General features: G+C 48.4%; 2 protein-coding genes and 1 long non-coding RNA gene across 10 annotated transcripts in view; 2 read left to right on the forward strand and 1 right to left on the reverse strand.

Moving 5' to 3' along the window:
* Positions 1 to 26,070, forward strand: LOC149351100 (N-acetylgalactosamine-6-sulfatase-like). 7 transcript variants are annotated; one of them, XM_089580331.1, is made up of 15 exons: positions 1 to 413; positions 501 to 656; positions 7,834 to 7,957; positions 11,514 to 11,588; positions 12,121 to 12,223; positions 13,386 to 13,529; positions 17,854 to 17,920; positions 18,558 to 18,685; positions 20,073 to 20,209; positions 20,667 to 20,770; positions 21,944 to 22,092; positions 23,466 to 23,556; positions 25,329 to 25,450; positions 25,755 to 25,872; positions 25,929 to 26,070. In XM_089580331.1, exons 2-15 carry the CDS (start codon positions 552 to 554, stop codon positions 26,013 to 26,015), a joined length of 1,554 nt encoding a protein of 517 aa, XP_089436457.1. In that variant the 5' UTR covers positions 1 to 413; positions 501 to 551; the 3' UTR covers positions 26,016 to 26,070. The 7 variants fall into 7 exon arrangements, with proteins under 7 accessions (XP_089436457.1, XP_089436456.1, XP_089436461.1 ...); XM_089580330.1 differs by having other exon boundaries at positions 1 to 656; XM_089580335.1 differs by lacking the exon at positions 7,834 to 7,957 and having other exon boundaries at positions 4 to 413; positions 11,518 to 11,588.
* Positions 21,559 to 27,814, reverse strand: LOC149351101 (uncharacterized). The gene is made up of 3 exons (XR_016290518.1): positions 27,495 to 27,814; positions 25,790 to 26,011; positions 21,559 to 22,140 (listed from the first exon to the last, which is right to left on the reverse strand). It is a non-coding gene; the product is annotated as an uncharacterized LOC149351101 (long non-coding RNA).
* The window catches only part of LOC149351102 (N-acetylgalactosamine-6-sulfatase-like), a 58,476-nt gene continuing 57,973 nt past the window's right edge, over positions 27,384 to 27,886 (forward strand). For both annotated transcript variants that reach the window (XR_016290517.1, XM_089580329.1), the window contains exon 1: positions 27,384 to 27,873. Coding sequence is in view for 1 of the 2 variants with exons in the window: in XM_089580329.1 (XP_089436455.1) it covers positions 27,763 to 27,873 (111 nt within the window). In the remaining variant the exon portion in view is untranslated. The remainder of the gene's footprint in view (positions 27,874 to 27,886) is intronic.

Below are 27,886 nucleotides of genomic sequence, written 5' to 3' on the forward strand. Positions count from 1 at the left end.
ACCTGTGTCGAGGTCGAACGCTCACGATGACACACTGATGCTTTCGCCTTCACAGCACGTAAGTAGCCTTAAGTGCCCTCTGATTTTTTTTTTTTTTTTTTGCCTGCCGCGATTTAGCACGCGCCCCGTGACACTCGAGTTAACCGGGACGCGCACATGTCGGGTCCTCCATCTCACGCGAAGCAAGGATGGGTTCGAAGTGCCCGTGTGTGCGAAGCTTATCTCGACCGATACCAGCTTCCAGAGGGCAAGTGATCGACGCGATAATTACGCCCTGCAGGCAGGGCTGCTCGGCGGCTGGATGAACGCGGCATTGCAACCGACACAATTTCCTATGCGCCTCCGATGTGCATGCGCAGTGGTCAAGCGTTGAAAAGTGAAGTGTGTGCAACGCCAGTGACGATAGCGCCAAGGTATGCCGCAACGAGAGCCCGTATCGCGGACAGACTTCCTCGTCAAACAACGAGAGATATTTCACTTTTGCATAAACTGATGCGCAGCGCAGAGCTGTCTGAAGAGACGGCGTCGTGCTCTGGGGGACGCGACCGACGATGAATGCTGTACGTGCGGTGCGCTTGGGCCTCGTCGTCCTGGCCACAGCGCAGTGGTCGTGCGCAGCCGCTACCCCCAACTTTGTGCTCATGGTCATGGACGACGTAAGTGGCCGCCACTGGTGTTCCCGAGCCACTAGGCGGAAATGATCGCCGAAACCGGGGCAAGCCAGGTGTCGCAGCCCTGTTGTTAAGAGGAGCTTTGCGTGAATGGTACCTGCTGTATGTTCCTCTAAGATCTTCAGTAACCGCCACGAGTCCTCGCATATTACAGCAGCTCGATATGTCTCATTTTATTATAGTTCAAGCTGTATAGTGCGCGTCTGAACTGACCTATTTGTTAGGCGAAATATTTGAAGTGTAATATTTACTTCACAATATATCTCATAATACGCTTCTATAGATGCGCCTTCTTTTTTGCCATATACACACATCTCTGGAAGAGCTGGTAACTTTTTAATGGTTTCTCTCCCCTTTGAGCGCACAGGTTTCTTTCCATCCTCACCATTAATCGCAGTTGCACGAGCTTGGAAACGAACAGGCTGACTCTATACTCTTACCATTAGCGCTGACGAAGAATTCCGTTCTGCAAAACCGGAACTTTTGAGGTTTTCCTGTAAATTGCTTTGTATTTTTCTTTGCCTAGATTTTTAATACTTGATACAATCTCCTCAATATTAGTTAGAAAACCGTACCCACTGTTTCGCCGCGCGCAGTTTTTACATTGGTAAACACACAGCCGCATGCTTTCACGTACGAAAGAGTGTTCGTTCTGGAATGACAAATGCCTAGAACCTGCACGGTGGTGCATATGTCCTCGATACTTGCAGGTGGGCAAAGGCGCAGGGGCTATCCGGCCCAAACTAAACTTGTGTGATTAAGAATATGCTTGAGATGAGATAAGTCTAAGGGCAGCGTGGATCAGAGAACAAACGTGAGTTGACGACATGAAGTGAAGAGAGAGAAGTGGTATACAAGGGTGCGCAACGCTCATAACAGACGACCTGTGGTCTCCTGAAATTAGAGCGGATACGCAAGAGAGGAAAACGCAGTCGAGGGCGGCAAAGAGCCAGCTGAAGGAATGAGGTCAGCCACCACGGCTGGCACAAGACATATATGTGATTGGGGGGATATAAGTGGGATGTCCTGATGTGGACTTGCCTCGACTGAGTATCATAATGACGAGGATTAGGACGCAGAATCTCATTCTCGGTGGAATGAAGCTGCGAACATTGCACCTAACATGATTATATTTTTGCGTCTCTCCTACAGCGGGGAACATTACGCGCGATCCCTGAGCAAGGGCGCTTCATTTACAGAGTCAGTGTTTTGATACAGTGTAATACTGCACTACAAGCGCACAGAAGACATTGCGACTGCGGGTTATACGTCCGGCAGAGCACGACGGGCTGCTGGAGATACAAGAACGCAGGGGCGAACTGTCACCGCACGTGCGTTCAGTGCATGCTTTCGGTGACTGCCGATTGAAGCGACCGCCAGACAACAGGCGAAAACCGAAAATTCATTGATACTGCCCACAGGACGTCTGGTCAATTAATGCCTTACATCAGTTACCGCCAGTAGGATTCTGCAAAAGCTTAGTTCTTCTAGACGCTTACCAATTTTATGACTGGCGCAGTACCATTTTTGCCCTGAGTCATTTTTTGCGAATGCAGTACTTTCGCTTACAAGAGTGCGTGTGGCTGCTGTCTGACGTGTCCTTCGCCTCCCTTTGCCTTCACTTAGGACGGTACGCAGGAGCCCCGAAAGAGGGCCTGGGGGGTTCCTTCCCAGTTTTATCGGTGCCGCTTGGAGCCCTGACAAAGATAAGGTTTAGAACAGTTCGAGGCCCACTTTCAGAGGGGCCTGAACTCCGGTTGATAGGATAAGATACGCCCTCGACGTGGCGCTGCTTAGAGGGCTCGAAAATATAGTTACGTTTAGGGAAATGCAGCTCAGACGTATGCGTCTTGCGGAGGTCGTGGGTTCTTTTCCCAGCCATTTGTGGCGTGTTGCATTCTACAAAACAAAAATGGCGCCGGTGTCCTCACTAAAAATAAACACTGTGTGCCAGGTGTTTCACGGAAGCCCACCACTAATTTTTAAAAATTGGGTTTTTGAGGGGGAAAAAAGCTTTTCGCGGCATAGTGATACCAGTGCTGATGGACGCCAGAAAACAGGCAAATCATGCTAAATAGCAAAATGGTCAATTAAATTCTAAGAGTTAGTTTTTTAGCTATTACCGATAGGCGCCTGATTGCGATTAGATTTGTAGTCGCCCGTTAGTAATAGCCGTATGAGAGCTGTAATAGCTGTGTAGAAGCTATTTAGTAGAAGCAATTCAGAGGATACAACGGCAGCCGTGTATAACGCGTTACGCGTAGCGCGTTTCGAGGACAGAGATTGTCACGTGGTTCCTGCGCCAGAGTGACCCGCTTTGATGGACGTTGCTTCGCGCTCTCCGCAGGCGCGCGGTTTTCGAATAGCGGAAGAAATGGCCCAAATTTGTTGAGCCACAGCGGTGAGGGTAATCGCGTTTTCGAAATCCTAGAAACTGATATGGCTATTGCTATAAAGGCCGGCTGTAAATCTGTAATCGCAATTGGGTGCCTAACAGTGAAAGCTAAAAAGTTAAATCTTATAATTTAGTTTGTCCTTTTGCTAGATACCATGACTGTACTATTTTTGTTGTTTTTTTTTTAATTAGCGGCAGGCTTCTCTGACACACGTGGTATATGAAGGTCAACTCGATTTCCCTAACCTGCCTCGGGTTCAGTGGCTTTTGTCCCGTTTGCTTTGTTCATTTATAGAGCTTCTCGTCGTCGCAATTTTTGTTCGCTCACCCTACACATGGGTCTGATAGTCAGTAAAAGGGATAAATTGCGTTTCCATGCGCTGCAGCACATGTGGCAGGGTTGTATTTAGCCTGGGTAGGCTTAGGACAACCGTATGAGGGTTCCTCGTGTTGGACTGCTGAGCAGGCTGCTGCAGTTGCTCCTGGTTTCACGAACACGATCGCAGGCCACTCTCAAACCGGCTTGTCCGAGGAGATGGGAAGCCCCTGTCTTGCTGGTTGTCTGGCTGATCGGAATAGTGCGACAACCACAAAAAACTGCCTTCCAAGCCGCCTTTTCTAGAGTATGCGCAAAACATGCAACTTCGCGCTTTGACTGTCGTGGCTGTCGTGGCTGCCGCCTGACGGCACTTGGACTTGGCTCAGACGTGCCCGCGCTCAAATGCAGTATTGGCTCCATTTAAGGGACGTTGTAGGTACTTTCCCGTCCTTGCTGCTCCTCTTCCGGCCAGTGGAATTTCATCATCATCATCGCCATCAGCCTGACTACGCCCACTGCGGGGCAAAGTCCTCTCCCGTCACCCTCCTACAAACCCTGTCCTGTGCCAGCTGGGGCTGCCCTATCCCCGCTAACTTCGTAATCTCATCCGCCCACCTAGCTATCTGCCACCCCCTGTCACGCTTGCTTTCTCTTGGAATTCTTGCCTTTGCATTGCATGCCCTGCCCACGTCCATTTCATCCTCTAGTTTTTTACTAGGATGTCATGAAGCCACGTTTGTTCCCTCACTGACACAGCCCACTTCCGGTATCCTAACGTTACGCCTATCATTTTTCTTTCCATAGCTCCCTGCGTTGTCCTTAACTTAAGCTGAACCATTTTCGTTAGCCTCCACGTTTCTGCCCTAGATGACCGCCGCGGTAAGATACAGTTGTTGTATGCTTTTCTCTTGAGGAATGTTCTTGAGGAATGTTCGTAGAACCAGCCATGTGCGCTCCACACCATTCTTATCCTTCGAATTATTTCCCTCTCATTATCCGGATCAGCGGCCACTACCTGCCTTAAGTGGACTTATTCCTTACCACTTTCCAGCACCTCGCTACCAATTGTGAATTGCTGATCCCCTGCGAGAATGTTGAACATTACTTTGGTTTTCTGCATGCTAGTCTTTAGACGAGATTGTGTCTCCCTGCCTGACACGCTTTCTTATTGGAAATATATTGCTTACTTTATGGAGGACTATGGTAGCTGTGCAATCGTCATAAATATCTTCCAGCAATTTTACATAAGGCTCTTCTGCATCCTGATTCCGCAGTGCCTGCATTACTGCTTTCTCGTAATTTACGAAGGCTGTACCGCGTGTCTCAGCGGACACTTTCAAAAATTTTCAAAAATAGGTTTTTAGGGGCAAAAATATGGCTTTTGCGGCATAATATTACCAGTGTTGGCGTACACCATAAAACCAGTCAATTGTCGTAAAGAGTAAGCTGGTTAACTGATTTTTAATAATCAACTTTTTAAATAGTAGAGTTAAGCACCCAGTTGAAATTAGAGATTTGTAGCCAGTCGTTAGCAATAGCCATACCAGTTTTTAGAATTTCAAAAACGCGATTACCCTCGGCAGTGTGGCCCAGCAAATTCTGCTACATCGTGCAAAAATACATGGGCTTTCGAAAGCATGCAGGCAAAGCAACCGCTCCAGTGCACGTAACTTGTCGAAAAAGCCAAATTTTGTCGAGCCACAGCGCCAAGGGTAATCGTGTTTTCGAAATTCTAAAAACTGATATGGCTTTTACTAACGACCGACTACAAATCTCTAATCGCAGCTAGGCACCTAACTCTATACTAGCTAAATTATTAGCTAATTAGCTAGCTAATTAGCTAGCTAATTATTAGAAATTAGTTAACCAGCTTACTACTTAAGATGATTCACCGGTTTTCTGGTGCCCGCCGCAAAGGCCATATTTTTACCCCAAAAAGCCTGTTATTGAAAATTTTTGAGGGTGTCCGCTACAATTCTCTGTCACCTGATTGAGAGTGCGAATATGGACTATTGTCGAGTATCCTTTACGAAAGCTTGCCTGATCCTTTGGTTGAATGAAGTCTAAGTTTGTCCTTACTCTATTAGCCATTACCTTAGTAAATACCTTATAGGCAACGCGCAGTAAGCTGATAGGTCTGTAATTTTTTTAAATCCTTGACATCTTCTTTCTTATGGATTAAGATTATGTTAGCGTTCTTCCAAGCTTCTGGTACGCTCGCGGTCATAAGGCGTATACTGGGTGGCTAGTTTTTCTAGCACAATCTCACCTCCTTCCTTCAACAGATCTGCTGTTACGTTATTCTCACCAGCTGCTTTCCTCCTTTGCATTACTCCTAAGGCTTTCTTTACTGGCGGGATGTCCGAGTGCTGTGTGATACTGAAAATTGGTTTTTGCGGAAAGGAAAAGGACGCAGTAACTGTCTCCCATATCTTGGTGGACACCCGAACCGCGCCGTAAGGGAAGGGATAAAGAAGGGAGTGGAAGAAGAAAGGAAGAAAGAGGGGCCGCAGTGAAAGGCTCCGGAGTAATTTCGACGCATCTTTAACGTGCACTGACATCGCACAGCAGACGGGCGCCTTTTGCGTTTCGCCTCTGTCGAATAGTGTCTATCTCATTTACGTCCTGATTACTTTTGATATTGTATAGATTTGTGTAAAACTCTTCGGCTACTTCAACTGTCTTCTTCATGCTGCTAATGACATTGCCCTCTTTGTCTTTTAACGCATGCATCTGGTTTTTACGTATACCTAGTTTCCTCTCTAGCGCTTTTAGGCTACCTCCATTCTTTAGAGCATGCTCGGTTCTAACCATATTAAACTTCCTTACGTCATATACCTTGTGCTTATTGATTAACTTTAAAAACTCTGCCAGCTATATTCTGTCTGTAGGGTTTGATGCTTTCATTTTTTGGGGTTTCTTAATCAGATCTTTCGTCTCATGAGAAATCTTTCCGGTATGCTGTGGAAGCACCCTACCGTCTACTTCTACTGCACATTCCGTAATGATAGCTGCGAGATTATCTTTAATAGCTTGAATATTAAGGTCGTCGTCCGCAGCTAAAGCCGAATATCTGTTCCGAAGCGATATCCTGAATTCCTCGACTTTTCTACTTACCGCTAACTCGTTAATGGGGAAGATGCAGTGATGGCGTAGAGGTAGAGCATCCGCCTCGCGTACAAGCGGGCTAGGGTTCGAATCCCGGTGTTATGCAATTCTCCACTGGATTACAAAAAAAAAATCGAACTCCTTGTGTCGATGGAATTGCATAACCAGACCTGTGGTGCGGCCTGATCTCGGCACCCAGAACCGACAACGCGCGCCCTTATCAGAACAGGATTTTGCCACCCTGGTGCAGTACTTGGCCACAACCTGTTATATGACTAAACCGATTAACTCTTCAGCCTTCAGTCCCCAGCGGCTGCGAAGCAACTGACCAAGGCGGCGGTCAGACCTGTGACGCAGCGGAGGGTGCTTAGAATCTCTGGCTCCGGACAGGCCGCCATTGGAAACTGAACCTGGCAAAGTTTAACACTAGAACCTTATCCAGTGAGGCTAGCTTAGCAGTGCTGTTCGAGGAATTAGCGGGTGTTAAATGGGATATCATAAGGTTAATCAGGTTGGGGGACAGATGAGGCGCATACAGTGCTAAGGAGAGGGCATGTCTTATGCTATCGTGGATTAGCATACGGACGAGAGCTAGGTGCGGGATTCTTCATCAATGAGGATATAGCCGGCAGCGTATAGAGAAATTCTATAGTATTACCGAGAGGGTGGCAGTTATGGTAATTAGGCTTAATAAGAGGTACAAACTGAAGGCCGTACAGGCCTACGTGTCTACATCCAGCCATGGAGACCAAACCGTCGAAAGCGTCTATGAAGATGAGGAATCGGCAATGAGCAAAGTAAAAGTATACACTGTGCCGATGGGTGACTTGAATGCCAATGTAGGCAAGAAGCAGGCTGGAGACCAGGCAGTAGGCGAGTATAGCATACGCTCTAGGAATAGCAGGGGGAGTTTAGTAGAAAAAACTGGTAATGGCGCACTCGCCCAAACTAGAGTTTTACTTGAGTTTAGTAGAGTTCGCGCGGATTACGGAGTACGCGGAGTACGGATTATGAATACCTTCTTCCGCAAACGAGAGATCAGGCAGTGGATGTTGAAGAGCCCCAATGGGGAGGCTGGCATCGTGAAGGATGTGGAGATCCTAGAAAAGGTGCCTTGTAGCGACCACAGAATGCCAACGTCTCGAATTAGCCTAGTTGAAGAGAGAACGGAAGAAACTAGTGAAGTGGAAGCCAGTGGACAGTGAGTTTTCATGTTTCTGTCAATTTCGTCTCTTTTTCGGTCGGTTGTCCCGGACTCAATGGGGCAAGAAAAAAAAGAAAATTATGACCTTCTCCGGGCTTTGTGTGTTCCTGAGCCGGCTTCTGCGCACTCTGCGCAGATGGGCTGGGGAGATCTGGGCGTTCTGGGCCAGCCGGCCAAAGAAACGCCTCACTTGGACAGGATGGCGTCGGAGGGAATGCTTCTCACAGACTTCTACGCTGCCAGTCCCGTCTGCTCGCCGTGTAAGTGCGCACAGGGGAGCGCGTATCATTTTAGCTTTCAACTAGGGGTGTGCGAATATTCGAAATTTTCGAATATATTTCGAATATTATATTTTAGTATTCGTATTCGATTCGAAATCCAAGCATTCGTGTTGTTTCGAATATTCGACCCGACGCGAATATTCGTACCCAGCCGAATATTTTATTGCGAGCGCCGGCGTTCATTTAGGTCCGCAAGTCCTACCGATAGAGACAAAACAATATGGCGGCGCCCAGAGCAATGCATAACGTTGGGCCATGCAGTAGCTGACTACGCTGGTGAGCTGGTGAGCTTCTTTGTGGCTATACCTGCGACGCTGGTATAATCAGAGCTGTGCACGAAATACCTCGCAATGCGTGCCAGTTCAGTGCCAAGTGAGAGGGCATTTTTGTGGCTGGAGAAGTCGCTTCAGCTAGAAGGGAACTAGCTACTTCTGCCTGACCATGTGGAGCAGCCGGTTTTCCTTCACGACAACCTTTTATGTTCATTCCGGCAACGCGCTTTAGTGCTTATGGCAAGCTAGCCTTAATCAATGCTATGTACTAGCCATCTTCTCTGATATTTCCACTCTTCTAAGAATAATGTTCGAGACTTTGATACTTTTTGTGCAGCCACACACATCTTTTGTCTTCATTTCATCACTGATAGTTGAACTGTGATGTTCTTGGGTGCTCAAATAATGTTTTGTAGTGGTTAAATGCGTCTGTCCTTGATTATTCGATATTCGATTCGATATTCGGAGCCCAGTATTCGTATTCGATTCGTATTCGAAAATTTTGATATTCGCACATCCCTACTTTCAACGCGACGGCGTTAAGGTTCCCGTCCAGCGAAAAATCCGGCGTCGGCGTTGTGTGTGAAAAATCCGGATTGGTCGAAAAGGTGGCTACGTCACTTGTAGAATGACGGATTTCAAAAATGATTAAAACGTTGGAAAGCCAGCGACTAGGAGGCCGCAACATGACTAAAACGTCATTAGGACATATAGGTATAGAAATGAATTGCACTGAAAAGAAAATAGCGGTAATAGTCGGTAATAGTACCACTGAACCTTGGGTTGCGAGTCAGACACGCTATACCGCTATAGACCACGCAAGCACGTTAGTACGGCTTGGTTAAAGCGGCGCTATTCATGTCGTGCGGTCTTTCACACAATAACTGTGATCGTGAAAGAGGAAACAGTGTCTGCGTCTGCGTCGGCAGGGAAGACCGCTGACAGGGCCTATTAACGTTGCCATGCCATAGGCCATGAACTTGTATTTGCTGAGCGACTATGTGCGCTAGGCTCTAGCTCCATGAGACCCACCTTCATCCGTGCCACAAGGCGAAGAAGTGACGCGTGTATGAGTGCAACAGAGAGAGAGAGTGGCTGCACGACAGACACAGCACTGAGGTCAAAAATGCGCACGAGCGATCGGTATTCTATCACTCATCACCGCACCGCAGAAATTTTTTAAAGCTTCATTAATACCGAAGCTATCGGCGATTAAAATTGATTCTTCTCCTCTCCCTACTCAACTCATACACGCCGACGCGCCAGAAAAAAGATTAAAGAAAACAAGTCGGGACAGCACCCCGCCCATGTCACTTGGGCACATCCAATGAGAAGGCTTGCCCAGAGTGTCCATTCACGTCATCAGAATAGGGGTGTCTAAGAAGGCGCGGGGAAGTGTCTCCCCATGGAGGAAGGAAAACTCTAATCGATTGTGAGCAGCATTCTGAACGGCAGGATTTCCAAGGCAGCAGTTACCATACTCTGCGGGATAGGGATGCCCAACACCATCAGGAAAAACAATATTACATGAAACCAGACCGTGAGGGGCTCGAGCGGAACGAGGTGGCGGGTAATCTAGCTCGAGGGTACACTAACCGAGCGGACAACGAACCGAGCTTCAACCCGCTACCCACGAGATATGGGGAGCGCCTCGAGGTCGTTTAAGTGCTTACTGCCTTAAGTTTTATTGGCATTCGCGCGGTGTCACAAACTGAAATTTACTGACATTAGCCTTACTGCTATTCGCGATGAGTTCGCCACAACTAATTCACGCGAGCAATGCGTTTACTTGTCCCTATTCCACACGCAGAAAAGCATTTATATTACACTTGAACAAATTTGCCCAGGTGTTGTGCTCGTTGGAAATGGTTATATTCAGGTGAAATTTTTGTTCTGACTGCCTTGTGGGCGTTATCGTCATCGTGACTTTCAAATAATAACATTAATTGTGGCCGTATGGCCCAAACTCCTTAAATAATTACTTTAACAAACTGAAGGCCTTAAGCACTTACTGCCATTTCTTTTACGCGTGTGGTACGGGCATTATTTTTGACTAAAAGATCTTCTTGTGCATGTCTTAAGTAGCTTTAAATGTTTTAGACAACTTATATTTCTGTGTCTGAGATGCAATGTGCTAAAAACTTTCGGGGACAGCCCGAAATGAGTTGAGACTTCTAATTGTCATGCATGCTTTGTGTCGTAAACTGTCATGCAAGCCCTTGTAGACACGAAGAATATTCCTACAATAAGTCTTGCAAAACGTTTTAGGGCTCAGAAAAATTGGAGAATTAGCTGAGCTATAGAAGGTGGCTGCAAGGTGTTTCAGATGTCGAGAAATGTCTTGCAAGCAGTCTGCAAGATGACTTGCACATCTTGTCAAGAATTCATATAAACATTCGGTAACTGTCTTAGCGGTCACTTGAAACGCCTTCGAGACGACTTGTTCATTTTGGCAAGACGCCTTATATCTGGTCAGTAGACGGATTGGTGCTCAGTGCGCAGAATTTTTTTTTTGTCGCGCATGTGGCAGTCGAATCATAATAGCATGTCTAGAATAAAAAATTCCTGCCGCAGGCAGTTATGCACGCATGTATACGTGCTGATCTCATGTTAATTCAACTTTTTTCTGTTGTCATGTTTCCGATGGTTACGCGACTCTTTAAGGTTTTCCTGTTTGGGCGTAAATATTGCACTGCCGCTGCATACGCCGCCATGTAGCTCAAGCCGTGAAACTTCTTGTGAGGGAGCCTTCTAGACTTCAGAAGCAGGATGTCTTGAAGACAACTTGCTTCAGCTGACTTGTAAACGTCTTGCGTAGCTGAAGACGTAAAAATCTTTCCTAAGACAGCTTCCAGACGTCTTGGCTAAGGTGTCTTCTAGGCAAGTACCTAATAGCGTCTTGTAGATATCTTTTGTAGCCCAAGACATCTGTGACCATTACAGACGTCTCAAGGCATCTGCAAGATATTGTGTGTTAAGTAGGCTGTGCCTCTAAATGCTCTCGTTCGAAAGCGTGTATTTTTTCATTGCATTCTCCGTTTTATTTCTTCAATTGTGCCTCATATGTATTTGATATTGGAATAGCCGGCTCTCAAGTAGCCCATTTTTCCATCTGATCGTCAGCTGTCATTCAGTAAGCAGTTCTGCCAATTGTGCGCAGACAGGGCTGTAAACAGTTGGCTGTCGGTCGATTATTTTGATCGCCTGGCGCGCGAGAAATTCGCAAGGAGCGTGCAGGGCGTCCTAACCATGGCTTCTCGCAGCCAGGGCGGCATTGCTCACCGGCCGTCTGCCAATCCGGAGCGGGTTCTACACGAGCAACAACCACTCCAGAAATGGTACGTAACTCCAGCCCACAGTCATGGCGCAAACCTTCAAGAGGCGTTCGAGCGGATGTCGTGACAACCGCAGGGCACCAACTGGGGATTCTCTTCACACTTTTAAATGAAAGCTATTTACCTTCCTGCAGCCGCTAAATAATTAATTAACCCTCACCAATGACGGCCTTTTATCGCGTCTTTTACCGACGAAATGCTGTGCAGTATAAGCAAAAATGTAATCTGGATAAGTTTTCGAGTTAAATAGCACGGGTTTGCAAAAACACTGACTAACACACCGGAAATATGCCCAGTGTCCTAGTTTTGCTCTACAGGTGATGCAAACTACCTCACTTTTGGAACCATATGCGGGCACTGACGACGGGGTCTTTGATAGCGATCGAGCGCCTTCATGACATTGTTCTAACGGAGTGGCGTCCGCGCTGCGCTGCTTCGGCGCCCAGCGCAGCATCGCGGACCACGCTGCGCTGAGTCTTTCCCAGCTGTTGTCTTCCCTCTGTTTCCTTGGCGATTCTCCGCCTGGCTGTTGCAGCGTACGTGTCGCCGTGCGTAGTGGGTGGCGTGCCAGACGAAGAGCTGCTCATCCCAGAAATCCTGGGCGAGGTCGGCTACCGAAACATGATCGTCGGCAAATGGTTGGTACGCCCAACTCTCAACCTTTTGGCATCCGCGCCGCCTCGGTGCATGCGTATGGCTCCTGCACGATTTCCAGGAAGAGGTGCGGTGGAATGTGCAAAGGTGTAGTTAGGATATCTAGACAACAGTACAAAAATATATTTCCGATAAGGCGCTTGCAGTGACTTATCCACAAATGTGGAGAAACTATAGAACATGGCGACTGTGAATAACCAGTGCACGCTCTAACAGTCGGGTACCTGGCTACTTTGTCCAATTTAACATGCAGGCGAAATACACGAAGCAGAACAAACAAGTTACAAAGATAAGAAATTAAACGCAGCCGACACGACCGTGGAAAGAAATGACATAGGACAAGAAGGAATAGACACAGCTCTCACGTCGCAGTTTTGGTCTCGATGCTTTCTTACTAGGTTCCGAGACAATTTACCGAGCTCTGCACTTCGGTCTAAGGCACACTGTTCTAAGCGCAGCTTACAAAATGTGTGCACTTATATGCGTGCAAAATTTGAACGCATTAGCATTAGAATGGCCTGTGCGAGAGGAAATGGCGACAATGCACAATCACGCGTGGCACGTCACCTAGGGCTCCGATATAACGAACCTAAGTATGCCATCTCGTATATAACGAACGTTCATGCGTTAACCTCTGATATTACGAACTTTCGGGGTTTGTCTCGGAAACAACAAACCTAAGTATGTAACCTCCGGTATAACGAACCTTGGTGTGCTGACCTCGGATGTAATGCACTTATTGGGTTGACCACGGATAAATTAGCTTAAGTGTACTACTTCGGATATAACGAAATTTAGTGTGTCAACCTCACATACAACGAACAGCTGGCTTCTAACGCTTTCAAACGATCCACCGAGGATCGAGGAGTTTTTTTTATTTTATTTTTGTTTTTCAAACACCTCAGAATTGTCACTTTGGGAAACAATGTGGCCCAAGCAGGAGTGGACACAATATATATGCAGTGCTTTCATCTACTATTCCACAGAAACAAAAAACAAAGGCAGGAAGTAAGAAAAACAAAATTAAAAGATAATTTCAGTTATGACCACCAAATTTAACACTAAACTATTTGAAAAAAAAACATTTAATCAAGCATGACATTTGTAAGCCAAGGCGAAAAATTGAAGCGGCCGCCGGTGGTGCAGGCACCTGGGTCACCGGGCGTCGTTCTTGCCGCTGCGCCACGGCTTCCACGAATTCTTCGGCTCGCCGTCGACGCATCCGGGCCCTTTCGACGACGTCAAGCAGCCCAACATCCCCGTCTTCAGGGACGACCGCATGATCGGCAGGCGAGTCGGAACAGGACAGACTTCATTCGAATCGCAGAACGAAGGCGCTCAAAATTTCCAACTGGGGTTTTGTCCATTCAATCTTCCACCTCTTTGACATTGGACACCGTCGCCTTTGATAGACCATAGCCGCCGACTGAGAGTCATTGCTAGCCATCATCTCTGACGTCACAGGTGGTAGCGGTAAACTGCGGAGGGGCAAAAGACTGAACCGTGAAAACAATCGTTGCTAATGAAAAAAAAAATCCCTGTGACAGCAGTATTTCTTTGCGGAAATACCCGTAATCTGCACTTGGGTGAAAATGGAGGCTCCAGCCTATGTCGTCGACCGGTTGTCTTGATGTTGTGGTTAACACCGTTTCACGGATGCACCTGCCAGCCACCTGTGACACCACGCTATTTGACCACGACGTCATGACAATCGGTCGACGACATTGGCTGGAGAGCCTCCTTTGAGGTGCGCTTGCCGCTTCGATTTTGAGTTGTGTCCTACCAGTGGCCTCAGTGGGATATACTCTGTATGTGATGCATGGCAATAAGACGCATGTCGTTCGGTGGAAGATGTTTCTCCCGTCTTCTCGAGTATGCAGCACAAGGTTGTGGCGTTTCTGTTGCGGGGCTTTCTTTACGACCTTCTCTTTCGTTACCTGAGGACACCCAACGACAGAAGTGTAAATTTCAAAAAGAAAATGATATTATGGCCAATTTCTTATGTTTTTTGAGAATGCGGTGCTGCTATGAGTTTGTTTTTAAGGCACGCACGGTTTTCCATGAGGCATTCACAATTTATCTGCCCGTTGCAAAATCTCTCCAGACTTTGAACTCGACCGAACCTGGACAGGTGCTTTTGTTGCAGAATTACCTCACAGATCAGCTGCAGTGGTTTAGTATTAATTGGATCGCATGGAGCCACACGCGAGCAGTTTGAAAGGCCTTTACAAAAGAGCATGGTGCAGCGGCGGAGGATGATACGATGAAAGGAAAGGCGGGGATAGGCGCTGCGGCGGCAGCTGGCAGACCTGGGTGCCAGCCTTTGACCTAATAAAATGACGTCAATGGGTGGCTCCACCTCATCAGCTGCGCCGCGTATGCTCAGCATTATGTACAGCGCGAAAAACTAAGACAGGGGAAGAAACACGCAAACAAACAAGCGCTGATTGTCAACTGAAATTTTATTAGGAAATGCTCGTGCCTATAAAGGCTTCAATCCAGCACGCGCAGGCGCACAAAGCATGAAACCCAACAAAAACAACAGAAACGGCAAACCAAACCACACGTGCGCATTAGCCTCATTGCACTGCAGCAGTACTCTCAAGATAGTTCAGTTCTACCTGGTGTAACGCCACCGAAGGTTTTGCAACGCACGGGATGCGCGATGTGGCGATCAGATACGCCTCTACTATTTCCCGGCACTTCTGATTCCTGTGCTTGAAGACAACGTCGGCACGCCCCAAATCAGGAACACACATGCTATCATTTTCTTTACTGCAGTCACGGCAATGTAGAACTAGATTTGATGAGGCGGCAGATGTCCCCCAGCGACTTCTCGTGCTCTCTCAGGCGGACGTTGAGGCACCTTCCAGTCTGCCCATAATAAATTTTCCCACATGATACGGGTACGTTGTACACAACGCCCGTGTTGCACGGCACGTATCTGTTGGCGTGTCTGACAGCGCACACACCTGCAATGGGCCTCGACTCGTCCATTCTTTTCTTGTGCGCGGCACAAATCCTGCCAACCTTATTCTCAGCAGTAAAAACCACCTGTATGCCGAACCTGCCTGCAACTTTTTTGAGACGATGGGAGACACCATGTAGATATGGAATGGGCGCAATCTTTTTGTGACCGGCACTTTACTGGGCTTTCTGGCAATCCCCTTTCATTTTCACAAAGAGCCTCTCCGCCAGACGCGCGAGGCTCTGTACCGGAAAGCCAGCCTCTTTGAGCCTTGACACCTGTGCGTAGAAGCTGTCCTCTATTAAGTGTGGGCAGGACTTATTCAATGATGACCCAAGGCATGACATTGCTACGTCATCTTTAACAAGCCTCGAGTGGCCAGACTCGTGGCTCAGAAGGGGTTTCTGCGATCGTGGTGCATATTTCCAACACACGTGATCTTCGGTAAAGAACAGATTAATGTCCAGAAACTGGATATGCCGACTGTCTGGCAATCAAAGGTAAATTTCAAGCCTTGTCCCTTTTCCTTAAAAAGTTTCAACAGGTCTACTGAGGATCTCATGTCACTCCCTTCTCTAGTGAACACCAGGTAGTCGTCTACATACCGGAACACTTTGGTTGCTAGAAGCTTGATATCTTCTTCGAGTGCCCTGTCCACCATCCCAAGGAATATGTCGCTGAGGATTGGGGCAACTCTGGAACCTATACACACCCCCGACCGTTGCACGAAGCACTGATTGTCCCACTTCACGAAGGTCGAAGCCAGATAAAAGTAAAGCAGTTCAAGAAAACTGTCAACAGCGACGCCACTGGCATTCACAAACGCAACCTCGTCGTTGTCCTCAGTTACGCACTGTTTCACTGCCCTCAACAAGTTGTCATGTGGAAGCGAGTAGAAGAGGTCCTCTAGGTCAGTGCTCAGTGCAGAGGAGGTCCCTGGATTCTGCTGCGTAAGGAGCTCAACAATGCTACAATGCTCAGTGTTGCTGCGCGGTATCTTGTTTACAGAAGGTGGTGCGGCCGCGGACCACTCTAAGCAGCTAAAACACGCTCGTTGACCTTACAGGCACGTATCTGGCATCCGGTGACGTATTGCAGTATGTTTCTCGCAGTCGAAAAAAAAAACATTAAATAAAAGCACGATCCGTACGCATGCCACAGGTTTCGTCGGTCGACGATGACTTCGAGCTCTGTCCTTCCGATTCGAGGATTGGTATCACTGAAGTTTTATATTCCCCAGGAGCACTTAACTTCAACGACAGACCGAGTTGGTTTTGCTTCAGGACGAAGTGAAAAACCCCTAGTGAACAGGGCACCACCAACCATCTTCGCCGGCTCCATAGGGTCGGTCGGAACAGAGCTTGCCTTCGAAAGGTCGTAGCGGTGTTTGGGGAACCTCTTCCATGTGCGTGTCGGGAAACAGTCGATAAGACAGTCAGATATGAAGCAGGCAGGTGAATCAGAGCTGTCAGGACTCGCTCAAATCGGTGGATTGTATAGCTAGTCGGTCGAAACTATTGTTGCACGTTTGACAGCCGCTATACTTGGTTCAGATACCTGGTGTCCCAACTAAAATTAACCAAGCTTTTTTAAAATGCGGAGAGCCCTATAGCGCAGCGAAACCGACTGAGAGCTGTTGAGAGTCACGCTGCGTAGTCTGCAGTATTTTTCGTGTTCAAAAGTTAAATAATTTGCTAGTAAAGGTTGATCAGTTCACTTATTAAATATTTCCTTCTGGAATAAAGTGTCGATTCAGAACTTGTAGGTCGTCTAGAAACAGCTGGCTGAATTGTTCGCATCGAGGTACCATTTATGCAGCTTTACTTACCGGCCCTAAATGAAAGCTACCATGTGAAAAAGCTGCTGGCGCGTATCTCTCGCCCGGTGCGCACGCAGAGCCCTGTCGGAGAGAGCGCGCCAGAGAAAATCTGATTTTGTTCACTGAGACGCGTCTTGGGACGATGAAGGACCACAACTGTCACGTGGAAGCTTTCGTATTTTGCGACCTTTTTTTTAAATTCCGGTAAGAAAAACTACCTCGCGTAAATGGCACCTTGGTGAAAGAAAACATTACTGCACGCTGTTTTTTAAGGCAATATGCAGCTTCTGCAGGGTCATTTTATTCCTGTCACCAATATTTAAAAACAGCTAACTGGTCTTTAGTAACTAATGAAATTTGCAGAACAACAAAAAAAGATACGGCTGACTAGGCCATGCGACTCTCATCAGCATTCAGTTGGTTTCACCTGCCTTGGGCACTCCGTACTTTTTAAAATCTTCGTATACTTTTAGCTCGGCATTGCGCCTGCAGAGGTCGGTGCCATGTTTCTAAAACTTTACTTTTGGTGAGATATGGATTGATTACATTTTTTTTGGGGGGGGGGGGGGGGGGAACGCAGCAACCTGCCGTTATCATATGCTAAATGCACGATGTGGGGAAGCGTTATACTTATTGTATTTTGCCCAGTAAACCTTTGCGCTCGAATATCAAGCGCCGAACGTACCCGGTTTCATTGGTTCACACAACACCGTGGTTCACGTACTCTGATGGAGTGTATCGTCTAACACATGTGGACGACGACATGCCGCCTTGTGGGAGCGAGTAAAGCATGAAGGAATATTTTTTTAAGCATTGTCTTATTGCAGATACTACGAGGACTTCAAGATTGATGTCAAGACAGCGACGTCCAACGTCACAGTGATGTACACGGAGGTACGTGCATCTCCCAGAACAAAGTGAAAAGCGGGCAGTGGTTATGAGTAAAGCTGCGTATACACGGAACAAACTCTAACTTTAGTGCAGGAAGGAGTGAGCCAATATATTTGCTTCAAAATTTTGTGAATTTTTCCTGGCAAGAAAAGTAAACTACGTATCTTTAGATTAAGTCATTGCAGGGCGTAAAACACAGATATGTCATTTCACTTCACTTAGAAACGCACGGAAACGCAAAAAAAAAGTATTTGTGACATAACCCGATAAGAAGAAACAAAATTAGCGAGAGTAAAAAGGTGTTAAAAAATTCACTGATCGCTAGAAAGCAGAGAAGGGCTTCCTGTATAACATATCCCTCGAAAGTTTGCATTATCATAAGCCTGTCTGTTCTTCACCGTCATACTCTGTTCGCATTGAGCAGACTGGCTCATGGTTAATAGAAAATTTTCACTTACGCTGTGGGCTGTGCCGACTGATTTCTGCCACCTGACAGTCACACGAGCGTTTTATTTTTGCATTTCCCTGTCATCGAAATGCGGCAAGGATCGAAGACAGCCACGCGAGCTTGTGTCCAGCAGCCGAACGCCTCGCTGCGGTGTGTTCAGCGCAGGAAAACGCATCGGGGCTCTCGTTCCAGGAGGCCGTGTCGTTCATCAGTCGGCAAGCGGCGCAGCGCCAGCCCTTCTTCCTGTACTGGGCGCCGGACTCGACGCACACGCCCGTCTACGCCTCCGAGGTTGTCCGAGGCCAGAGCGTCCGGGGAGCGTGAGTGACGCTCCGCGGGAGGGAGTCCTAAAACAGGAAACGCGCACCGCGAGGTTCTCGTGCCAGAACCGTCGACGCGGCCTCCCAAATGCATAAATAGCAGCCCCCTTTGACGCGATTTCGGGGGTAGTGACATAGCGCCGGTCCTTGCAAAAAATTGAGGGGGGAACTTTGTTGACCTAAAGTGCGGTGAGGCGAAAGCCTTAAGCGCGGTGTTGCTGCTTGTGTCACTGATGTGTGGTTAAGATGTTAAGCTTCGCCTCTGAAAGTGGAACGCGACAGCGTTTTGCAACGCTGCCAGCGAGTCCACAGAACGCTATCGCTTGTTTGGCTGCACGCCTTGCTCGTCGGTAGATTGATTTTTGAGGAAAGGAAATGTATCTGTCTCGCATATCTCGGTGGACGCCTGAACCTCGCTGTAAGGGAAGGGAGGAAGAGGCATGGGAGTGAACCAAGACACCGTATTCACCAGGCGCGCCTTTGTTCATTCCAAATCGTCGAGCTGGCATGGCGGAGTGGCTAGTGTGCTCGTCCCGCACTCCGGAGACCCTGGTTCGATTCCCCAACTCTACCAATTTCCTACTCGGTTTAATATATTGTTCTGGTCTGACTAGAAAGGTTAATTAGGCTAAATGGTTAATTAACTAAACTCAGTCTTACTTGGAGCATCACTATACCATCCCTTTAATTGGTTGCATGGTTACTAGCCGAAGTACAATTGGCCCGTTTGAAATTCGCGCACTGTGACGTCACGACCATTTCGACCAATTGAAAAGCGTGACATTTTTGTCGACAACTCCTGCTACAACGATGAGGCATTAAAGGCTTCCGCCTTAAAAACCACTGCGTCGGAGCTCAAGTGGGCGGAGTATAACATCTTTCGAGAAGCTTCCGCCAAAAGCATACCAATCCGCGACGTTCCCTATCGTGCAAGGTTGGACACATTGCGGCTGTATACGCCGGGCCGGATTCTAACGCGAGGGAGTGTGTCGGGAATCGGCCCTTCATGAATAGAAACATGATTATCGAGTGCTGACAAAAGCTGGACGTAAAAAGGAGACTGTTCTGTTCGGAAGCGGTGCGTGTGGTACGTGCGGCTCCCACCCCAGATGACCCACGCGTGGAAGCTTGCCTCACGTCAGCGCGACCAGTATACGTTTGAAAGTAATCGAAAGCCGTGTACTCAATCGGCCTTTACAACTTCACCTTTGCACGAGTACGTGTTAGGGCGTCCTTAAAGGTTGCAAGTGCGTTTCATTCACCAGATGTGCATGGCCTGCTTGCACGATCTCTTGGCGTTTCTAGGAGGCGGGCGGTATTCATTCATCGCTGCAGTGCGACCGCCTTGAGTAAAGTGTTGCGCGCGAGCTACTCATTGGCGCTGCAGCTACGGCGATGCTGTGATTGAGTTGGACCGTGGCGTGGGCACCATCCTGGACACCTTGAGGAGCACGGGGATCGCGGAGAACACGTTCGTGTTTTTCACCTCGGACAACGGGGCGGCCATATATGAACAGGAAAGCGGTACGTACACGCGCGAAATGGAGGACGGTGATGCTTCTATTACTTTATAAGCGCAGCCCACGTGCTTAACTAATTCTCAACTGGAAGAAGACATTCATTTCACTTGCATGCAACGAAGAAAGTAAACTTATTGCTCACGCACTTGCTTTAGCCTTCTGAATTTTATTCCCGCTCGCTAAGTCGAGAAGGGCCGCTGTTGGAGAACTTGCGTGCAGTGCGTTCGAGACAATAAATGGGCCGTGCCTTCTTTGTCTATACAGACGCGGTATAGCGGCACGTGGTGAACAAGTCATTTCTCACCACGTGCGGCCCTGTCTGAACGGCAGGCTATTCTTTCAAGTACACGGAAATATGGAAGCATTACCACCTTGTTCCTTGAAGTTCATGATGCTTTGGAGCGGGCGAACATTCGTGACTGGTCCACCGTGCAGCTGCAGACGTGGCCTGTGCACTGCAGGTGGAAGCAACGGGCCCCTGCTGTGCGGCAAGCTGACCACCTTCGAAGGAGGCGTCCGGGAACCGGCCATTGCCTGGTGGCCCGGAACCATCCCTGCGGGCTCGGTGAGCCGGAACTGGGCGGAGCGGGGCACTTGAGGACACCTCCCCGAAATCTAGAACAAAGCGAGCGCTAAGGCAGTAAAACGAGACAATGTTGAGGGGGGCGATTTCACCTATTCTCTCTCCTGCTGTCGATTTTGTATCCGTTTCAATTGTTTCGTCCTCCCGTTTCCTTGCTTGGTCAGCGAGCGGACCAGTATTAGTAAGCAGACGGTCGCAAAGACTAGTCCCGGGCCCATACATACGACTTTATTATTGTCTTCGGTGGGACTTGGGCGGTTACAATGGCTGACGTAGATACGCTGTGGACGGTGCAACAATGTGGAGTTGGGCACTAATCGATGATTCGTATGCCTCTGTATGAACCAAAATTGCCAGACTGCCTGGGTTTTACTTTCACAAAACGGTGTTAACGTACTACCCTCAGCTGCAAGCGGTTCCGTTCAAGGCTTCCTGACACCCCGTCCGTCCGCATCTATTGCGGCTGGAAACAACAAAAAGCGAAGAAAAAACATGAGCCTCACAATTTCCTGAGCTTGGAATGAGGAAAAAGGAAGAAAAGGAGTAAGGTGGGAGTACACGGAGGAATGAATCGAGGAGCACGGCCATTTCTTTTCTCAAGAGTTCTTTTTCCACTATAGAGCCGCGCACTTTTTCCTCTGCTTGAAACCGCGTGCGTGATGCACAGCTAGCGCCGCACAGCTTCGCAGATTCTCGAGATGATGGAAAGAAAAACAACTCCGGGACCATTTTTTATGCGGAACAGTATTTTAATACGCAATATGAGGCTGCATAAAAATGTAAAGCTAATCGAGAATGGTACACATTAATAATGCATGGCCAATATATAAGTGTTAAAAAGGCATTCATTCACACGAGGATAGTACTGCAAGCAATATTTTTAGGAACTAGGGAAACCTTATAGATGCGCTAAGGATCCCGTAATCTAACACTTCAGTCATTACTGTTCCGAATAAAACCCGACAGAGCTGCTGCACCCCGAGTTGCGCCGAGCCTCGCGCAACAAAGCGCGAGGTATTTGCAAGCGCTGCTGCGATTGTCTGAAAAGCCGAAGATGCTCCGTAGCCGCCCTTTCGCTCACTCATTCTTCATGCTCCCTGATCGGTCGGTCGGTCAACCGACTAATCTGTGCTCGTGTGCCTTGCCTGCATCCAGGTGAGCCGGCTGCCAGTCTCCAACATGGACCTGCTGCCCACCATCGCCGAGCTGGCGGGGGCCACGCTTCCGCCGGGGCTGGTGCTGGACGGCCACAGTCTGGTGCACGGCGGGCTGCTCGGCCGCCGGAACGACCCGCCCACGGAGAGGTGAACACATCGCCGGCGGAAGAGGTGTCCACCTTTTCGATGCCGGAACTGAGTAGTGAAAGTGGACGAGCCGGCACTGCTGCTCAATTTGGAGCACCGCGGACCTTGTCCTAAACGCTGGCAGTATATACAGTGTAAGATTGGCCAAACAGCAGAACACAACAGGCAAGGGTAATTGACAGAAAACTAAAAATGTGTGAAGAGCGATATGGAACGATAAGTGAGCGAGGTGTCGAATTTCGGCCAAATTTAGACCGTCGTTCCGGCCGAAGGCAGAATTTTGAATATTTGAATTCCAGCTTCCAATAACGAACGACTCAGTGCACTTGCAGGTGTACCGAGTTCATTTCAGCAAGTAAAATGTCGCGATAAACTTTACGCTTTTGTATTCTCCCCCCTCTACGGCCGTCGTTCGCGCTATTTCCGGGTTACTCATCTGGAGGCCAAGTGTGTCTGGCGTTTCTTAATTCATTCAAGCTAGAAATGGAAATAACCAACTGTAAAAAAAAATCGTATCTCCGTTCTTTAGGGCTAACTTACATATGGTGTGTAAACCAGTTTTGGATGCGAGCGAAGTAGCAGATCTATACAACTCATGATACCGTCTCATATATCCTTCGCAGATTATACCATGATGCGTGTCTGCATTCTAATGCTTTATAAACTGTAAATCTCGGGGTTTAACGCCCCGAAGCGACACATGGGTTATGAAGAACGCTGTAGTGGAGGGCTCCGGAGTAATTTATACCACCTGCATGGGCGTCCCGAAGGGGGGGCAAGGGGGGGGGGGGGGGGGGGCGGTTCCCCCCCCCCCCTCGAATTACGGTTATTAGGTATGCCCTAGTAGAAAACAACTACAAACCTACCGCCTCCCCATCCCCGGACATCGTGTGCCCCCCCCCCCCCCCCTTCCCCCCCTGGAAAAAGTTCTGCGGACGCCCTTGACCACCTGGGGTTCGTTACCGTGTGCTGACAGCACACGGGCTTTTTTTTTTTGACATTTCGCTTCCACCAAAATGCGGCCACCACGGTCGGAATCGCACCTGCGACCTTGGGATCAGCAGCCGGACGCCAAAGCCACTGAGCCTGCGCAGTGGGATAATGTTTTGAACTTTTCGACTTTCTTGTGTTGTAACTAGCTCTACGCTTTACGTTAACCAGTGCTTCTGATTGCTCTCCGATTACATAGCTTGCTGCCACATTAAAACTTGGACAGATGAAAACGGATCAGTGGTGAATGCAGCGCATTGGGATCTACTAAAGAATAATCACTCAAAGCGAATATACTCGAGCGAGGCGGTTTTTATGGATGAACATTTGGGTGTCGTTCACCGCTGTCCCATCTCACTCGCGTGCATCCACCCTGTGCGCAGGCCCGTCTTCTACTATCGAGGCAACGAGCTGATGGCGGTTCGAAGCGGCTTGTACAAGGCGCACTTTTGGTGCTGGACAGATTTCAAAGGGGTACGCTCTTCTCTCACCGTCGACCCTGCCTTATCACATCGCTCACTAAGGGCGCAACATTTTTTCAGATTTAGAAAACCGATTTCGTTCGACAGAACCTTTCTGTACTCTGCTTGGGCTCATATGGTCAATGTTCTTTTTTTTTTCGTAACATGAACGGCAATATAACGAAAGAACGAAGCCGTTGCAAACTGAACCTTGACCCTCTGGTGACAGCGAGTAGGCCAATCACTGAGCCCGTGCTGTCAAGTTCTGAGTCATCTTAAAATGAGGCGCTGGACTACTTTTTCAACAATAAAATCATTGAGCTTCCGAGCAAACACAAGGTCATGTGAGTGCTATACAGCTTGACATTGACTTGAATCCATACGCTGGCCACAAACACTAGCGTGTTGTCGACGAAAGTTTTAACGTTTGAAACGTAAGGACGGAACGAAGAGGAAGACATATGCGCTAGCTTTCAACCGGTTTTATTCATTGCACGTCTGGTTTTCATACACTCCGCATTTGTGTAAAAACCTGTATGTGCAATAAACAAAACCATTTGAAAGCTGTGTCGTCCTCTTCGTTCCGTCCTTGTGTTTCAAGCTCTTCAAGTTTCGTCATGAGTAAGCAACGAGCCTAAACAGCTATACCCTGAACTGGCATGTTGTACGTTGTGATCCAGGGCAAAGCCCCCACTTTTGTTTTTATTTTTTATTTTGCCTCAACATATCGGATGTCCACAAAGATGGTTGCTCCTTAAGCAGCTAACGACTCTCTCATTCAAAAAAGCAACGCTGTGTCAACATCTACCTATTGTATTTATGGGGTATACGTTGGAGGGAGGGAGGATCTGTCCAATGAACCACCCTCCGGGCCTATTCCTGTTGTGTTTTTTGGAAAGTGAAAAGTACTCTCGTGCACAACTATCGCGATGCACTGCCGAGTGCTGACCCGTAAAAAAGGAACATCTGCTCGGGTATACATACAGCCAAAGCAGCTGGCATGTATTTTATTCTGCCCTGTGTGCGTGGGGTGTTTGCCATCAGGCCCGAAGGCTGTTACGAGCGCTGGCCCGAACCAGGTGCTGTCAACGGAAAATTCGACATCAACTATACGAGGCAAGCCGGCAGAAAATTCTGTGAATTATGTGTCCCTAAGCGCAGGAGCCACAGGTGATTGGTACGTCACCCAGGCTAGTCTGTTAAAGAATAGACCGACGCTGGGCGGTGAAAAAGACTTGTCGCTTCTGGAAAACGGGTTTTTGGGCATCACCTCCGTTGGACAAGAGCCCTCAGTGCTGTGTGGACCGTTCAGCTCGTGCGTCCCCATGCGACGAGTTATTGTGCGCAATAAGGGGCTCGTTGAGCTATCTGCAGAACTGTCAAAGGTGTCGCGCTAGATTCACTGGTGCACCACCTCTTGTACGCCCGAGGAGGCGGTTGCTCCTGTACAAATGTCGGCCAACTTACCTGTGTCTCAAAAAGATATCTTTGCCAGCCGCAATTAAGACGACTATGAGCCCAACATTCACCCTTGCATACAATCTGGAAAGGATTTTCCGCACGACTTTCGTGCGTAGTTTATTTCTGTTTGTATTTTTGCTTTTCCCCCGTTGTTCCTTCCCCGTTCATGCCGGGCCTGTCTAACCTCGCGATGGTGGGTCCGGAAGGCTACTGGATTTTGTCTTATGGGACCAACAGGTTACTAAACATTAAGTCCCGGAAACCGCCCAGGAACCCGCGTCCGCATCAAGGCTGGAACTAGCGAGCCAAACCTATTGCTTCCAGGACCTGAACCTATGCCCAGGACAGTATGTGGACGGCGTTACCAGCCGCAAGCAGCTAAACTACACGGACCAACCGGTGATGTTCCACATGGGCCGGGACCCGGGAGAGAAGTTCCCCATACCGTACGTGCGCTTGCTGTATTGCGGTTGGACGGGCTACTGCTTGCTTAGGCTCGACACTGTCGAAAGCCTGTAGTGACAAATTCGCTCTTTCTGCAACTGGTAATCGCAGCATGTTTCACAGCCAAGAGATTAGGTCGATGTGGTCGGCGGACCGCACAGGAGTTCGGCGGCCCCGTTGATTCCATGAATGGCACCAATGAGGCCCGGGTCCCGAATTCTAATGTGCGCTCGCAGTAAATGCATGCTGTACCCAGAGCCCCCTTCAGAGCGCGCCAACTGCAGGGACACCCTCCTCGTTTTGCAGTCCCCACCTCCATGAGTACCGCAAGAACATCGTACCCATACTCGCCATCTACCGCCAGCACAAGAGCAGCGTGGTTCCTGGAAAACCGCAGCTCGACTGGTGCGACGCCGCCGCCATGGTAGGTACCCCCACGGCTGCTGGGCTGCCCGTCTGACCCGTCCTTCGCCTCTGCAGCAGTGGGCCCCTCCGGGCTGCGAGAAGATCGACCGGTGCCTGCCGGTCCCGCCCTCGAGGCCGCATCGTTGTTCGTGGATTCGCTGACGTCGCACAGCGCAAAGTTGATTCCATGAAATAAAGAAGTCATTTAAAACTTGAACGCAATGCTTTCATTTTCAAATTAAGCCGCCGCGGTGTCGCGGATGCTGACACTAAAGATGCGCGCTCGATGCCAGCCGCGGCGGTCGCATTTTGATTTCGCTCGGGGCCCGTGTATTGGGCGATGTCAGCGCACGTGAAAGAACTCCAGGTGATCGAAATTATCCGGAGCCCTTCACTACGGCGTCCCGCATCGCCAATTTGTCACCTTGGGACATTAAACCTCATAAAACCTAAACCTAAAACCTGAACATTTTCAATTTGACATTGATATAAGATAAAACGAAGCTCTGCAATGGCGCCCACGAACTGTCATGTAGAGTACAGTAACTTCACCAAGGAAATTACGAAAACTCAATAAATGACAGAATTGCAGTTGGAAGCGCATGGCTAGATTTACAGACAGTGACTTCGTGCCAGTGCAGCTCTCTACACGCAAAAATAAATAAATAAAGTGCGTTGAGGAACAAGTCCCATGATCGCAACTAGAACAAAATTTATGATATCTATAGTGCGATAGAACACTAAATATCTTACTCACCTGGAACATTTTCCCTGGAAACGAGGCACAATAAGACCGAGAGATATAAAGTATAGTCCCGATGAAATGATGCGCATCTTGAGCATGCGGCATTAGTTTTTCTAGCCGCTGATTGATGTTCGTTAGTGGCGACCTTCTTCACAAACTGCTTCAAAATTCTCCTTTCGAGCCCCAATAACCACGTAGTAATGCAATCAGTGCACTGCAAATGAAGATTTACTCATTTACTGCAATGTAATTTGGCGTGCGGTGGCCAATATGTTTCTGATCTTCTGTCCTTGCTAAGCAGGAGAGGTGTCATAAAGCGCTTGGAAGTGGATGACGCGGCTACTTAAGCATTTCAGCATATTCCTAAAGCACTGACAACTATGACATGTTAAGCACTAGCTACCCGCGCACTACACCCCCACATTGCCTACCCACAATGTACAAGGCGGAACTATTCCGGCTATTTAAAATCATTCGATGCAGATTTTTCTTTTAGAAAGCAGTGAAAGACACGCTGGTGTGGTTTGTGCACGTGAATTATACTGCAAGGCAAACATTATTTAAGTCACAGAGTGCAAATAAAAGTTCACTAACTTCTAAAGTTATCCATACTTTTTGAATTTACACCCACGCCGTCAAGGCGTGGGTGTCGTTTTGATTCGTCGCCACTGTAACATAGCCGCGGCCGATAGGCCACGGCAGGAACGGAACGCGCGTACACGCCTGGGAACGAGACAGGCAAAAAACAAAACAGCGTTTATTGCAACAGAGGGTGGTTATATAGTAATCCAGGAGAGAGAGGAAATGGAAAGAGGACATGGCGAAGTAGAAAGAAAACTTCACGCTTTTGCAGTGTGTAGCCCGCACTATGACACAGAGGCCGATACATTACGTACCGACGGCGCCTTCCTCTCCAGGTCACACGAGCCAGTCGAGAAAGTCGGAGGTGTATCAGGAACGGAGATTGGTAATCAGACAAGCAGGCTCTCGGCGGCGAGATAAACAGCCAGTTCAGAGGCAGGAGCATCAATGCAAAGGGCTTCTCGAGGCATAAGTCAACCGGCAGAAGAACGTTCCCCCTCCCGTGTAAGACAAGGGGCTGTCCGAGTGCGAGAAGCATCAGCGGGCATTTGAATGTGACACCATCGCTTGGACGCAACATCGATGGCGACGCTTGTACATGTGTGTGTTTGCGCAATGCTCGTCACGACGCTCGCGTTTCCTTACACGGACGCTTCTCCGAAGCCCAATTTCGTCATAATGCTTATGGATGATGTGAGTAAATTTT

This window comes from Amblyomma mixtum, chromosome 3 (assembly GCF_055824585.1).
Source record: "Amblyomma mixtum isolate Tamu chromosome 3, ASM5582458v1, whole genome shotgun sequence".
NCBI classification, from domain to species: Eukaryota; Metazoa; Arthropoda; class Arachnida; order Ixodida; family Ixodidae; genus Amblyomma; species Amblyomma mixtum.

Bases quoted from the DNA above. Each gene is read 5' to 3' on its own strand.
- LOC149351100 (XM_089580330.1), top strand. From the start codon at position 552: ATGAATGCTGTACGTGCGGTGCGCTTGGGCCTCGTCGTCCTGGCCACA. The intron at 13,530-17,853 runs GCGAGTCGGAAC...GTCTTATTGCAG, and splicing joins GACGACCGCATGATCGGCAG to ATACTACGAGGACTTCAAGA. The intron at 25,873-25,928 runs GTAGGTACCCCC...TCGCCTCTGCAG, and splicing joins GGTGCGACGCCGCCGCCATG to CAGTGGGCCCCTCCGGGCTG.